Source organism: Oryzias melastigma, linkage group LG5 (assembly GCF_002922805.2).
Source record: "Oryzias melastigma strain HK-1 linkage group LG5, ASM292280v2, whole genome shotgun sequence".
NCBI lineage: Eukaryota > Metazoa > Chordata > Actinopteri > Beloniformes > Adrianichthyidae > Oryzias > Oryzias melastigma.
Genome location: NC_050516.1, coordinates 35,374,226 through 35,390,486, shown reverse-complemented (window position 1 = coordinate 35,390,486; position 16,261 = coordinate 35,374,226). Strand labels below are relative to the sequence as shown.

Below are 16,261 nucleotides of genomic sequence, written 5' to 3'. Positions count from 1 at the left end.
TCCGCTGAGCGGTCCGGTTCCAGACGGTATTTGGAGAGTTTCCATTGTTAAATGGACCCATTAAACCAGAGGTGCCCCAAAGTCAGTTCTCAAAACAAGGAAACAAGGCTTTAGTGTGAACATTATTATGAAAAAATACATACAAATGAAGAAAAAAAACTTATCAGGAGAATTCAAGATCATAACAGTAACTATTAATCACCAAAATGGTTATTTTTGACTGTGGAAGCAAAGTTTGTTGCTTTTGAACAGGTTATGGGCTGATTCTTTTGTCTCACCTGCACAGCCAGACACAGCGTGTTGAGCATGATGAGCACAAACATGATGTACTCGAAGCCTGTGGAGTTCACCACATACCAGAACTTGTACTGGTATGGGTTCTTAGGGATGTATCTCCTCAGAGGACGAGCCTTGAGAGCGTACTCCACACACTGACGCTGTAAAAAAACAAAACATTACAATTCAAACCACTGAAAACTTGTGATGACTCCAACTCACATGACTGATCATAGAAAAAGACAGGGATGTCTAACTATGGTTCTCGAGGTCTTACTCTACTTTTCAATATTTGTTGCCTTTCTTGGTGTTGATTATCAGAGTTGGTGAGTTTAAATCTAATCATGCATCAAAGCGGCAGAGATGCCAGAAGATGGATTCAGTTGAAATATTCAAAAAATAAAAACACAACGTCATTTTTTAAGACACAAACCTGGTTCTTGTCAAGTTCACAGTTTTTGTATTCTTTTTCTCCCTGTTCTTGAAATGTGACGATCACAAAACCTACGAAGATGTTCATCATGAAGAAGGCGATGATGATGATGTAGATGATGAAGAAGATGGAAATTTCAACGCGGTAGTTGTAAATGGGACCAAAGTTCTCTCTGTTGGAGTCGATGGCTTTGTAGAGCAATCTGAAGAAAAAGAACGTGATTATTAGAACAAACGTTATCATGGAGAACATCTTCTCATGTACGACGGAGTATTAGGGCCACCAAAAAAAAGTTAAAAAAAACTTGTAAATTTAAGAGACGAAAGTCAAAGGGAGCCTGTAGTCCAGCGAATGAACGGCGTGAGCTGAAACAGACTGACTAAACTGTGAAAAGCCTCTTGGATTTCAACAGGTAAACTGAAAGTTTAAAACGTTTCAGATGTTTGGAAGTTTCTTTGTTTGATTTACAGTTTATTAATGTTTTATTTATTGATGGGTAGGTTGATGAAACCATCCAGATCTTCGCAGATGTCCACTTCCAGTCATTTCTTCTTCCGCGAAAGACCAGATCTCCTCCAAATCTGCGTGGCGCTTCCGTCTGAAGAGGCAGAGTTTTTAGAATTTTCAGTGTTCTTGTAACAGACTATTGTTATTCCTTCTTGTTTTGTGTTGAAACGGGACGTTTCATTTGGAGAAGGGAGAGTACGGAACACCGTGAACACCAAAATAAAGTGGTGCTCCTGCGAATGTGTGCCTCTGATCTCTTTATTTTACATCTAAAATTCAATTCAATTCAATTTTATTTATATAGCCCAAAATCACAAAGAGATTTGCCTCATTGGGCTTCAAAATATAAACAATTGTTAAAGCTAAACAGACTACAAAAACTGGTTATCCCTGCCCTTAGACCCTCCCTCCCGGTAAGGAAAAACTCCTAAAAAACCTGAGTCAGAAAAAAAGAAGAAACCTTAGGGATTCCCACATGAAGGAGAGATCCTATCCCAGGACGGACAGGCGATACCAGAACAGTTAAAGAAAAATTAGCTTCTACAACTATGAATCTAAGAGTTCATTCAGATAAAGCTGAGGGACACTGAACCTGGAAAGTCGGCTTCACTGACAATTTTGAGTTGCCAAAAGGTTCAGGATTTATTTTGTTTTTAACACCGATCTGGAAATAAATCTTCACAATCTTCTTCAAGCTCAACAGACAACTTTGGTTCTTTTCTAAATAATTTACGACTTTGAATCTCATAAATTTATGACGGTAAATCTCGTAAATTTACACGTTTTTTTCTTGCAAATTTACGACTTTAAATCTTTTAAATATACGACTTTAAATCTCGTAAATTTATTACTTTAAATCTTGTAAATGTATTACTTTAAATTTCGTAAATTTAAGATTTTAAATCTTATATATTTACGACTTTAAATTTCGTAAATTTTATGACTTTAAATCTTGTGAATTTACGACTTTAAATCTAGTAAATTTATTACTTTAAATTTCGTAAATATAGATTTTAAATCTTATATATTTACGACTTTAAATTTCGTAAATTTTATGACTTTAAATCTTGTGAATTTACGACTTTAAATCTAGTAAATTTACAACTTTAAATTTTGTAAATATACAACTTTAAATCTCGTAAATATAGACTTTAAATCTCTTAGATATACAACTTTAAATCTCGTAAATATAGACTTTAAATCTTATACATTTACGACTTTAAATTTTGTAAATATAAGACTTTAAATCTCGTAAATCTATTACTTTAAATCTTGTAAATTTATTACTTTAAATTTCGGAAATTTAAGATTTTAAATCTTATATATTTAAGACTTTAAATTTTATAAATATAAGACTTTAAATCTCGCAAATTTACGACTTTGAATTCCGTAAATCTACAACATTACATCTTGTAACTTTATTAATTGAAATCTTGTAAATTTATGAGTTTATTTTCTTGCAAATTACGAGATTAAAAGTCGTAAATGAGAGAAAAAGTCATAAATTTAGCTTGTGACTTTAAAGTCATAAAGATACAACTTTATTCTGGTAATTTAGAGGTATGACTTTTTTTCTTGTAAATTCACAAGATTAAAGGTCGTACTTTTCCTCATAAAGTGGCCCTAATACTCCTTCGTACTCATGAAAGCAGTCAACGGCTCTAGTCTTACGCTGGCCAGCCTTCGAAGGTGGACACCGTGAACAGGGCCATCATGGCCATGAGGACGTTGTCAAAGTTAAAGTCGCTGTTGTGCCACACCCGCCTCTGCATAGTTGGCTGGTTTACATCTCCATCCTTGTAGACGATGTAGGTCCCTCTGTGAGAGAAGGAGAACAGAAATGAGTTCCAGTGTTATATCCGCTCTAGGAGGAAGCAGAGCGGACACCCACTTGCACACTTCTGGGCTGGACTTTGCTTCATCTGTGCAACGATAAAACTTTCCCTGTAGATGAAAACAAAACACTTTTGTTCGAGTTATAACCTCAACGTTATTTCTCTTGGATATTTTTACGATTGTTGGTCTTTGACCTTGAAGAGCTGCACTCCTATACAGGCGAACATGAACTGAAGCAGAGTTGTGACGATCATGATGTTTCCAATAGTTCGGATTGCCACAAACACACACTGCACCACATGCTGGAAAACAGAAACAATGAAACCTTTTAGATTCATCTTTCTAGAAGGATTCCAAACAAAAGGTTGAAACTCTACCTTCAGGCCTTTGGCCCTGTTAATGGCCCTCAAGGGTCGGAGCACTCGAAGAACACGAAGAATCTTTACCACAGAGATGGCTGAGGACCTGAGCAATTCAAAAGTTATTTAACAAAGCAGATTTAAAACCCTTTTTTTTTTATGCTGCATGTGTGAAAGTAAATGTTAATCCGGTTAAGCTGGTTCTACTTTAACTTCATGTCTATTCAATCAGCATCTGCACAAGGTTGTTGGAGCCACCCAGCTACAGTTGGGTAAACCTGGGTTGTGACAGGACCACAAATTCTAAATTAGTAAATAATTTTAATTAAAATACAAAAAAATCCAGGCTAAAGTCACACCAGGCAGCCCAGAAATAAGACTTTCTCACTGCTGTATATTCTAAATTTTTTCCTGGAATTCTGTTTTTCTTTTTCTTTTTAACTATTTTCCTTTTTTTTTCAAGGCAAGGCAAGGCAAGGCAAGTTTATTTGTATAGCACATTTCATGTACAGAGACAATTCAAAGTGCTTTACATAAAACATTAAAAGAAACAATCAAAAGAAATAGTAAAAATGTAATTCATCATCATTCAAATCATTAAAATAAAATTAAAAGAAAGTAAAAAGATTTTAATTTAAAACAAGCATAGATAAAAAGTGTTTTCTCATAAACTTTATTTATTATGCTTGTGAAAAATAATAAAACAACTTTTCTGGGAGAAGTTTGATGCAGCTGGATTCCAGGTCGGCTGCTCACAGGTGGGGGCGTGTCTGTCTCCTATGAACTGTTCGACTCTCGCGGCGTCGGTGGGCGGAGTTTTCTCAATTTTTAGAAAACACTGATGCTTGTTATTGTGGAAAATTCATGTAAGTCCACATCCAAAAATAAAATAGACCTAATAATCGGTTTCCTCTTTGGACTTCTCATAGCAGACAGCTCCGTTTCATTCTGCCACTAGTGGAGAAACATTTATTATCTACCTTTTTTATTAAAATAGAAGGTCGGGTTTGTCCAAAATCTACAAATAAATCCCATATTATCTCTTTAATTTAATCAAATCTAAATTACAGAATGTAAAAAAAGTTACAGTTTATTTTAAACAGAGTTTTATTACGCTGATCTCACAGCTGCACCGCTGGACGCCTGAGCGCGATGAATAAATATTAAGGAATTAATTACGTTTTATTAATCGTTAACTCGTAGAAACATAAAATAGTTATTAATAACGAGTATGGTTTTGGCAAAGGAAGACTCGGAAATGCACGGACCACCACTGTTATCAGCTGTAGATGGATAACAGTTTTTGTCTTACCTTTATTATTATGAGAAAACATCTTTACAAAAGTGGAAAACTATCAAGCATGTTTACTCACTGAATTCCAAATGAGACGAGAGAAACTCCGACCACCAACAAGTCCAGCAGGTTAAAGTAATTCCTGCAGAACGCTCCTTTATGGAGAAACGCTCCATAGGTCGTCATCTGAGGGAAGGACAGAACGTATTAAAAGAAAAAAAAAGAACAGAGATATTCAGTCTTACAGATAATTACATTCTTACACACGCACACCTTATAGAAACATTTCCAAACAGAAACATCTTCTCACACTCTCACACTCGAGTTGGTCACTCTGTTCGGGGTGGCGTTCTCACAGCAGGAGGCTACGTCTACCTTTGCCACCCCCACGGCCTTTATCTACATGAATGTAGTAGTAAGTCATTCCTTTCACAATCTACTATGGGATGAGGCAATAAAACATGCATTTTGTTGCCACGATGCTCGGGACTCCTCCCGCCGGCAGCAGCAGCAGTTATAGCGATTGGAAAGCAGAAATGGCCTTACTGTCACATTCATGCGGGCCGCCCCACTATGTTCAACAGTTCCGAATATACGGGAGGCAGCTCCCAATTCAAACTTCATAGTTCAGCAGGCAGAGAAGCAAAACCAGCCAGAAGAACTCTTCTTCAAATAATAAAAGGCTCATTTCTCTGAGTGCATGCAGATGTGAAGCTCCGCAGACGGGCGAGGACGGGAGACGGCTAACCAGGAGCCCTGCTTTGGAATTTAGGGTGAAACCGCAGTCGGATTTGTCCTCATGCAGCCGCTGGGGCGACTCCACAAAAATATGCAGTCAGTCAGTCGGGGAAAGCAGACTGAACCATGCTCTGGGGGAACATGGTTGATTTTGCCCCCTCTTTTATGGTGTAATCTGAGGAACAGTCAGTATGAGAAGCCATGGAGTAAAGCTTTGACTGGAGCTGACCTCACCATTCTGGACACCCCCCCCACCCCCGACCTCCAGCTCAACTTCAGCCAATGCCTCAGTAATGTCTGAACAGCCCATTCAAATTGGTAGCATCACACAGAAAGGGGTTGCATCCTATTTTTTAGTCATATTTGCATCAGCGGAATCATTTTAGCATGACTGTCTGAATGTGAGTTTAATGCGATGTAGACGTGATGTTTCCTTCCCTCAGCAGAAGATTATACTACAATTTCAATGTCAGTTTTCAATGTTCTAATTAAAGAAAAGGCCAAAACTATCAAACTCTTTTTTAAAAGAGGTGCCATCAAGAAAAAAAAGATTCAACGAGAGAAAGGAAACAAACAAGCCAGGTTGTGCTGAGTGGCAGGTGACACACAAGGAGAGAATGCAGCAAGGCTCTCGTGGTCACTTTAAGGGGTTACCTTCAATATGATCTCAAATGTAAACATACTAGTGAAGACATAATCTGCATAGCCTAGGACCTGGAAAGCAACGAGACGTTGGGAGCGTTACTGGGGTAAGGTTAGTGACAGCACGGACAGGGGACACAGAGCATTTACCTTCAAAACGATCTCAACAGTAAAGATAGCGGTGAAAGCATAGTCAAAGTAACCAAGAATCTGCAAAAAGCAACGTAGATGTTTAACAGACAGGTCATAGTACAGCTTTACACATCATATGCAAACAAGGTTTAAAAAATGGATTAAAAAATTTTTTGGAGTGCTGAAAAAAATTGCACTCAGTTTATGAATAGAAAATGATGATTGCATTGTATGGAGGGTTAACAATGCAGAAAAAATTGGTATTTTTGTCAAAAATGTGTTGATTTTTCTAAAAAAAAAAAAAAAAATTCTTTAATCAAGTGCTTTAACTAGGGGTGTAACGGATCACCAAACTCACGGTTTTAAGGTCACGGTTCGGATCATTTTTTAGATCAGTAAAAAGTAAAGAAAAACAACATGAAAAAACAAGTAGATAAAAGTCTAAAATTACATTCTTGAAAAGCTGTAAAACATATATTTGAGAAAACATATATAAAGTACTTCAAACATTTACTTGTTTTGAGACCAAAACTACAAAAACTGATTGAAAATAATGATTAATATTAGGGCTGTCAGATTTGTCGCATTAATTACGCGTCAATACAATGTTACAAAATAAAGTATTTCTGTTGAAAACTATTAATTTTGCCATTCTTGTTTTCATTATTAATGTAGAACTGCTAAATTCCACGAGGCACACATTTTTTCCTAAAAAAAAGGCCACATATTAATTTGCGATTAATCGTGAGTTAACTATGGGCAATGCGATTAATCGCAATTATAAATTTTAATTGCCTGACAGTTCTAACTAATATGCAATGATCACCTTGCACCACCCCCACCCGCCATGTCCAAATTCAATCTTAAATGGAAAAGTTAAAATTAAACTTTGATTATTTTTTGACTTTAATTGTAGTATTGAAACTAATTGTGAGAACATTTAATTATTTCAAATAATTATGATACTCTGTAGTACATGTGCAGGTGAGGCGCTGCCATGTCCGCTTTTCCTGGAGAATTTTGATCCTTTTGGCTTGCCGTACTGCATTCCCCTGACGGCACAGATGCTTTTATTCAGCTCTACAAAATAAATAAACCTGATCTCTCAGTATCCACGTCTTGCATAAAGAGTTTGACAAAAGTTTCAAGTGAACAGACCAAACGAAGGCGGTCTACAGTACGTGAATTTGACGCCAACTGCATTCGGCGTGGACAGACAATACATTTTAATAATGTGCGTGAGAGGTACACGGCAGCCAAACCATGGCTAGAGATCCATGCCGATCCCAGATTCAGGCCCGGCACTGAGCTGCATGGTGACCTAGGCGAAACCAGATTTTCGCCCCACCCCCCAAACAGCTACGCCTGTAATATGTTCAAATAAGTATTTCTTTCTTATAAATATCCAGAATTAAATAATAATCACACAAGATCGTCTTTTTTGGACAACTTCTCCCAAGCTGGGACGCAAACTCCCGACTTTTATAACAGAAGGAAGCTATGCTAACCAATGCGCTAACATTCAGTAACCATAACACGGTAGATCTTCTGACAGGCATCTCCACTGTTAAAGATTTCTGTTGCTAAGGGTTAAAAAAAAAATTCTAGATCACCAGTTAAATTCTTCTATTTCAAACAAAAACATCAGTATTTTTTAACCGAAATGATGAGGGTGGGGTGAATTTTCAAGCAACTGAATGTAAATAAAACCGCTCTGCCTTCAGTCCACCTTATGGGTCGCACTACTGGGAAAATTATTGATTATGTCAGACTTTTGAGTTATTTTATTTATGTTTATTGTATTTATGTTTAATTATTTACTTTAAAAAAAAATAATAAAATCCTTCCAATTTGGCGCCCCCTCCAGGTCGCCTATTCCCAGGGATTATTGCACGGATTATCTGTGATCCACTACACCCCTACTTTAACACATAAATATGAGTTTTAGGAACTCACCACGTATGAAAACATTGAGGTAAAATGCTGAATTTTGTTTCTGTGAAGTGTTTCTCTGATCATGGATGTTGGAGTAGATGAGAAAATAAAAAAATAAAAAAAGTTTTAAAAAAATCCAAAATTTCCACTTGATTCCTTGTTGCTTTGACAGAAAAACTGTGTCGTTCAAATCAAATAACAGTTTTACTTATTAATGCAGATTCATGTTTAAGAAAGAAAAGAGGATGGAAAGACTACATATGAAGAGACAGAGAGAGCCACCACCCTGAGGCACATGGAGAAGGAGCCTCAGAGACGGATGAGGACCTTTAGGATAAAAATGTTAACCTTTCAAAACATACAATCTACTCTAGATGCATGAAAATAAATATGAATTCTCTTAATGATAGTTAGACATTTCTGATGAGTGTTTAGAACATGTGTCAAAGTCAAGAACCGGGGGCCGGATCCGGCCCTCCTGGTAATTCTATCCGGCCCTCCGGATCATTTTACTTTATTGTTATTAATGGCCCGATGTTATGTTGGACTTATTTCTAACCTGTACATTTTTGACAAAATATATTTGGATGGAGAGTAAAATATTAAAAAGTTATTTAAGGTTTAAATTGGAATAATATTCCTGTCTTTTTATTATTCATAATTATGTTAAAAGGCTACTGTTTTAATTTTTTAACATTGGCATTAGCTAATATTTCAGCTACATGCTAGCTTTTTTTGGCTAATTTGGGCTTTTTACTTCTTTTAGGCTGTTTTTGGAGTTTAGCTAGTATTTACACGCTAGATGTTTCAGCTAATTTAGGTTTTTTTTCGTTATTTATGCTAAAATGGCATTCATCTAAAATTTCAGCCACATTCTAGCTGTTTTGGATAGTTAAGGCTTTTTCTGTTTTTTGTCCATTTTGGGGTTCAGCTAATATTTCAGCCACATGCTAACTGTTTTTGGCTAATTTAGGCTTTTTTAAGTTTTAAAGGCTCTCTTGGAGTTAACCTAATAATTACATGCTAGCTGTTTTGGTTAATTTGGGCTTTTTTCATTTTTTAAAGCTTTTTTGAAATTTAGCTATTTTTTCAGCTACAGGCTAGCTGCTTTGGCTAACCTAAGTTTTCTTTTTTTTTAGTTTTTAAAGCTAATTTAAAGCATATTGCTAATATGTTAGCTGGCTATCAGCTTCAGCGTTTTCAGCTATCAGCTTCAGAATTATTTGCTATCCATTTCAGCATCTTCAGCTAACATCACTAGCATCTTCAGCGGCCAAATTCAGCTTACAGCATTCACACTAGCATTATCGCAGGAAATGCTATATATCAAGTTCCTAATTATGTTAAAAAGTTACGGTTTTAAAGTTTGAAAAATGTAGTTTTAGAGAGTTAAATAAATGTTTATCCTGTGTGTGTGTTTTGGATTTTGGCCCCTTGTACGATTGAGTTTGACACTCCTGGTTTAAAATATAATACCAGTTAATGTTCTGCTTTTTAAAAATATTAATAAAAGGTGATTAAAAACAAGCAGATGAAGGTAGAAGGAATGAAGTAAAATAAATGAAAGCTGCAGAGCTCTACATACATTTTAACCTATTCTTCAAACAAATATCATCATATATTTATAAAATATTTAATATAAAACAAACATGATATAAGTGATTGAATGCCTAGAAACAGTATAATCTAATATAATTACTCATCACTATTTGTTGATTAGCTCGTCTTAACCATAAACTGCTCTGATTTACATTTTTGTGGACACTTTGTAAACTTACAATGTTTCTGGCGGAGAGGTTTCGAATGGGGTCCTCGGCGGCGAGAGAAACGGAGCTGAGCATGATGAACACCAGGATGAGGTTGGTGAATATGTGGTGGTTAATGAGTTTGTGGCAAAAGACGCGGACCCTGGAGAGGAGAGGAAACCAAAAACGGATTTAACAAATGTGTTCCCTCCCTTTGCATGTTCAACAGTGGACGTTTCTCACGGGTTTGTGGTGCTGAAGATGAAGAAGGCGCTTCCCTCTGGGATAGGGGTAATCTTCTCCTTCTTCACCAGTTCGGAGATGGCCGGCCGAGGTCCAGAAGGGACATCTGGATCCTCTTCATCCCCTGCATTGTCCTCGAAGTCCTCCTCATCCTCCTAACAGCAAAAATAATCTGATTCTGCGGGCGGGTTGCTTAAGTCCAAGAAATTCATCAAAGGAGGCGATACCTTTTCCTCTTTCTCATCCTCCTTTTTGTCACTGTGAAAGAGATGCTATTTAAATAAAGATTCATTCAAATATCTGCTTGTTGGAGAGAGGTAGTGGCGCCTTCACCCTTTTTTATCTCCTTCATCTGTGTTGAGAGACTCTGCGTCTGCCAAGTTGTCCACAGCGATGGCCAAGAAGACGTTCAGTAGGATGTCTGAGTGAGATGTTAAATCCAAAACTCCAGAAGCAACAAACAAAACATCCAACAACAACGTGTCTTCAAGCATGATCTGAGGATACAGTTTCCACAGATGAAGAGAATGATGAAGTAGAAGCAGACGATCATGCCGGAGGAGGACGGACCGCCGTACGCCATGATCCCATCGTACATGACAGCATTCCAGTCTTCTCCGGTCAGGATCTGGACGCATTTCATCACATGGTGAAAAACTCAACAATAGAGGAGCATCAAGTAGAAAAGCAAAATACAACAAAAAGTAATAAAGCAAGAATCAATTAAAAAAAATTAACTAATTAATCGCAAATACGAAAAAATCACAATATTTATTTATTTTGTTACCACTTATTATCTGCAAATAATCATAATATGAAATCACATGCAAACATTTTACATTTAGAACATTTTTTTTTACCCTTTGGAACCTAAAGGACCTAAAACTCTGTTTTGATCTGCTTTTGAATTTGTATTTTCTCAGTATTTCCAATTTGAAAGACGACCTGCTTTCTTATTTAATCAGCACAACCACACCTATGAGACATGTTTTTCCATGTCGTATTCACACACTAGATATAAAATCATGCAAAAACAGAAAATTCCATCTGGAAAAAAGTGATTCATTTTGTTGTAGAAACCCAAAAAATGTTTAACGAACTGTTTTTACAACATAGACAAAAAGTTAAAGGAGTAATTTTATAAAGACAACAAGAATAAAAAATGTCAACAAACTAATCAACATTTTTTTGAATGAAAATACAAAAAAAAAAACAGGCTAAAGTTGTAGTTTGCTTTGGGCCTCATATATTTGTGTTACCTGGATTCAGCTTCCAGGCAGCCCAAAAAATATTAATTTCTCAATTCTGTCCATTTGACATTTTTCTGAAATTCTATTTTTTTCTGTTTTTTCTTTTCTTCCTCATACATTTTCTTTATTTTGTTTGTGAAAAATAATAAAAACTTTCTTTGGGGAAGAAGTTTGATCCAGCTGGATTTCAGGTCGGCTGGAATCCACACAGAAGGGGGCGTGTCTGTCCGTTCTGAACTGCCCCCCCTCCCCCGAAGTCGGTGGGCGGGACTTTCCACAATTTTAGTCAACACCGGTGTTTGTCATTGTGGAAAATTCATGTCGGTCCTCATCCCAAAGTAAAATAATGATCAGTTTCCTCTTTGGATTTCTTATAACAGACAGATCCGTTTGGCTCCGCCCCCCATAACCGGTGCTTCATTACAGCTGTCTGACTGACGTTCATTCTCAGCCTTATTTATTAAAACAGACGATTGTTTTTGTCCAAAAACTAAAAGTAAATGCCATATCATCTATTTTATTTAATAAAATCTCAATCACAGAATGTACAAAAGCTTAAAGTTTATTTTAGACAGAGTTTTATCACGCTGATCTCACACCTGAGAGCGTTATTTATGATTTATTAATCAGTATTTTGTTTAAATTGAGTCAGCGCTCTGTCTCCTTCTGGTCTCCGGAGGGCGCTGTCTCCACAGTACTGACCTAACCACATCTCCCAGCAACCCCAGCGCACAGTTCCTGGATGCTCAGCTGTCTCTCGTTTGCCGATCACCTACAGGACACTTCACTGCATGATAAGGTGGGAATCGAACCCATAATCTTCTGATCAGAGGTTGACCGCCCTACCTCAATCTATCCTTCATATAGAAGTTATGTGTACTTTGAACTGGAAACCACTCATAACGTACCTGAAACACCGTGAGGAGGGCCTGGGGGAAGTTGTCAAAAGTACTCCTCTTGGTCTGGGTTTCGTCAAAGTTGAACTTTCCTCCGAACACCTGCATCCCCAGCAGGGAAAATATGATGATGAAGAGGAAGAGGAGCAGCAATAAGGAAGCGATGGACTTCATGGAGTTGAGCAGCGACGCCACCAAGTTACTGAGAGACTGCCAGTGTCTGCGGAGAAGAAGACGGAAGAGAAACAAGACACGATTCCAATGCTACTCTGGTTTTTGCTCAAAGAAAAATGATTTCAGGATTTTTATCACAAAGTAATGAAGAAAAAAATCCAGTTTGAATTAAACTATCTCTCTGGAAACTTCAGATATGAACCAATTCGACGCACTTGCAAAGAAATGCTGTTTATTCCTTCATTTCTTGTCGGTATTTCTTTTCCTTTGCTCCCCCTAGTGGCGGAATTGCATATTGCAACAATTTCTTTAAATAACCAGAACTACTTAGAAGAGAAACAAAAAAACAAGTCAAAATGTAGATATAAAGCTGTATCTGAACTATTCAAGATGTCAGGATGAGACAAAGAAATATACAGTCAAGCACAGTGGTGGAAGGGTGTTGGTATGGGTCTATTCTGCCCCCTACTAAATCTGCTTTAAAAAAATTACATTTCTATATCAGGTTGTCTAAATATAGAACAATCAGGGGTCTGTATGACCTAAATTTGTGTTAAGATTTCAACAATAGTAGGGCTGCACTATATTACAAAAACTTGGAATGCGCGATATTTGTGATCAATATTGCAATCTTCTTCTTCACCTTTCGGCTTATCCCATTTTGGGGTCGCCACAAAATGTTTGATCAAAGCTACGTCCAGAATGAAAAGGTTTTTTGTGCACAACGTTGGAAAAAAGTTTGATCTTTTATGAGTTAAAAGCACATATTACCGTATTTTCCGGACTATAAGTTGCGCTTTTTTCATAGATTTTCCAAGGGTGCGACTTATACTCCGAAACGACTTATATATGTTTTTTTTTCTTCATTATGCATTTTTTGGCTAATGCGACCTATACTCCAGTGCGACTTATAGTCCGGAAAATACGGACTGTTGTGCTGCACAACATTAGTCACTAGCTGCTCTGGCATGATCCAGTTTGGCACAGAGTGTCTTTTATTTTGAAAATTAGTTAAAAAAAAAAAAATTTTGAGAGATGCTAGGTTCTTTTTATATTTTTGCTTTTGTTTTTGCCAAAAAATAGACAAAATTCATATTTTTTATTAAAAAACGGAAGGTCATGAATGCAAATCCAATTTTCTTAGGGGTTAAAATAAGAATATGCGTCTCCTTCTGGGTTTTGATCAGCAGAAAACGAGCCCAAATGGCTCTTTTACTGTTAAAGGTTTCTGACCTCTGGCTTGGACCAACTATGACCCTTCAAAAACTAGATTTAAGGTCACAGAATATCTTGTAACGTAAAGGTTTCCGTCAGCGTGAGAGCACAAACATGCTTTCACACTTAGCGTGATGAAGCCTCACCGCGTGACCTTGAAGATCCTTAAAAGGCGAACGCAGCGGAACACGGAGATCCCGAGGGGAGACATGATTTCCAGCTCGACCAGAATGGTTTCAGTAATTCCTCCGCACACCACGAAGCAGTCGAAGCGGTTGAACAGGGACACGAAGTACGCCTGCAGCCCCAGACTGTACATCTTCACCAGCATCTCACATGTGAACAGAGCCAGCAGCACCTTGTTGGCCACATCTGAACAACACAGACAGAGAAACGGTTTAGATGAGGTTCAATGCATTCACATCTTTATTTAAAATAACCACAGTCGTGGTGGTTTCTCTGTCAAATTATTCCATAAGAATAAGTAAATTTTGTCTAAAAGTGCTAAGATCCTCTTCAGATTTGAACCAATTCGACGCCAACAGGAAGTGAAGTTAACGAGGATCCACGAACCCTGGACTTGGGTCAGCCACATAGGCTGGTTGTAATGTTCTGAGGAGATGGTGAGCGTGTTCAGGAACACGAGAATGATGACCAGCCAGTAGAAAGGCACCGACTTGACCGCCAAACGGCACTTCCTGCGACAGAACCTGTTCCATCGGCGCCAGCGCCGACTGCAGAGAAAAGACATTTGACGGCTTTAACAGGACAGTAATATATCTAGAATACTGTAGTATAGAGGTTTGTTCACATTTACTGCAAAGAGCCTCATAAAGACAAATCTTTTTTTTATTTAAATGTTGTATTCCATTATAAATTCTGTAAAATACCACACAAGAACTTTGTGACACTTAACGTTCATGGTGTAAAATCTCCTGCAATCCCTCTCGGTGTGAAGGAGGCATTGATAATGGATGAGTAGATGGACGGATGGATAAAAGATGGATGTTTATAAGGGCCAAAACTCTAAATGAAAAATACAGTATCTAGTGGGCACTCACTATATCGCGGTTCAAGTTTCTCAAATTCCTTTTTGGTGCAACTTTGTTCTAAAATTCTCTACTTTGGGTTTAAACAAGAGAAAAGTGTGAAAATGTTCATGTCTGTCTAAGAAAAGTGTATATGAAGTGTGTAGTGAAGGATTTTACAACCTTAATAATTGTCAAAAATAAAAGATGACTACCCACAGATTTCACTCGTCAAACACTATAGCTCTCCATTCTTAGGAAAATAGTTAAAAAAGCTGGTTCCTTCAAGGATAACTACATTAAAAATGTGTGGTGGGGTCCATATCTCACCCTTTGGGCCCCGTATGGCCGAGCCCACCCCTGATTAATAACAAGGATCCAGTGAAGAATGAGGATAGATCCTCAGGGGGATACAATTCTGCAAGTCATGCTGGAGAGTAAATGAGCTGGAAACCCTGAGTAAGGATATTTGAGCTTTAAGGTACATGCTGATCTTATAAAACCTGTGAATTCACCCCCCCGAGCTCATTATAGACACTCTATAGTAAAATGAAACCATGTGCAAAAAACTGCTGCAAGATGCACACAAAAACACTCACCTGAACTTTGACTTGGAAATCTTTTGACTAAAAGAAGAACAAAAGAGAAAAGAAATTGCTTTAGATATTAGCAGGATTGAGATAAATAAATGCAGAAATAAATCATGTCGATAAAAGTCAAGAAAAGTTGATTTTTCTCTATGGAAAGCTGGACATCCTCACCACAGAGGTCCGCAGCATGGCGTCTTTTCATCCTCGCCGTTTTGATTCTCTGTGTTCACAGACTCAGTTTCGCTGGCTGGTACACTCGCTAAAGCAACAAATACACAGATGTTATGATGAATATTATTTTACTATATTATCTAATATAATTTGCAGCAAGAAAAGCTTTTCAAGCATGAAAGAAGTTTTAAAATTCCCCTAAAAAATATTAGAGAATAGGGCTGCCACGATTAGTCGACTAATCGACGACCAATCGACTATTAAAATAGTCGACAACTAATTTAACAGTCGATTAGTAATTACTCTGTATTATATGGAGTCGAAGTGTAGTAAAGTGTAGTAAAGTTGAAAGTTAATATGGTATTCTGCTAGTTTTTTGTCTAAATTAGTTTTTCCTTTTTTTTTAAGGCTAATTTGGAGTTTAGCTAATATTTCAGCTGTATGCTAGTTATTTTGGTTAATTGAGCATTTCTTAGTGTTTTAGGCTAATTTGAAGTTTAGCTAATATTTCAGCAGTAAGCTAGCTATTTTGGCTATTGTAGTATTTTTTCTGTGTTTTTTTTTTGGCTAATTCTGAATTTAGCTAATGTTTTAGTTGAATGCTTGCCATTTTACCTAATTTAGCAATTTTTTTGTTTGTTTTTTAGACTAATTTAGAGTTTAGCCAATATTTCAGGTGCATGCTAGCTTTTTTGGCTAATTTAGCATTGTTTCTGTTTTTTTAGGAAAATGTTGAGTTCAGCTAATATTTCAGCTACATGGTAGCTATTTTGGCTAATTTGGAGATTAGCTAAAAT

At 37.0% G+C, this 16,261-nt stretch overlaps 1 protein-coding gene across 5 annotated transcripts in view; it reads right to left on the bottom strand.

Moving 5' to 3' along the window:
• cacna1da (calcium channel, voltage-dependent, L type, alpha 1D subunit, a) overlaps positions 1–16,261 on the bottom strand; it is a 103,203-nt gene that overhangs the window by 39,162 nt on the left and 47,780 nt on the right. For 2 of the 5 annotated variants that reach the window (XM_024269259.2, XM_024269262.2), the window contains 18 exons: positions 15,465–15,552; positions 15,303–15,329; positions 14,249–14,409; positions 13,822–14,047; positions 12,299–12,506; positions 10,648–10,768; positions 10,474–10,561; positions 10,368–10,398; positions 10,141–10,295; positions 9,931–10,060; positions 6,098–6,157; positions 4,785–4,891; positions 3,430–3,517; positions 3,247–3,354; positions 3,108–3,160; positions 2,888–3,034; positions 710–911; positions 279–437 (listed from right to left, as the gene is read on the bottom strand). In XM_024269259.2, the coding sequence (XP_024125027.1) occupies positions 279–437; positions 710–911; positions 2,888–3,034; positions 3,108–3,160; positions 3,247–3,354; positions 3,430–3,517; positions 4,785–4,891; positions 6,098–6,157; positions 9,931–10,060; positions 10,141–10,295; positions 10,368–10,398; positions 10,474–10,561; positions 10,648–10,768; positions 12,299–12,506; positions 13,822–14,047; positions 14,249–14,409; positions 15,303–15,329; positions 15,465–15,552 (2,159 nt within the window). Of the gene's footprint in view, positions 1–278; positions 438–709; positions 912–2,887; positions 3,035–3,107; positions 3,161–3,246; positions 3,355–3,429; positions 3,518–4,784; positions 4,892–6,097; positions 6,158–6,235; positions 6,296–9,930; positions 10,061–10,140; positions 10,296–10,367; positions 10,399–10,473; positions 10,562–10,647; positions 10,769–12,298; positions 12,507–13,821; positions 14,048–14,248; positions 14,410–15,302; positions 15,330–15,464; positions 15,553–16,261 lie in introns of all 5 variants that reach the window. The other 3 variants (XM_036212092.1, XM_024269258.2, XM_036212093.1) reach the window with 3 other exon arrangements.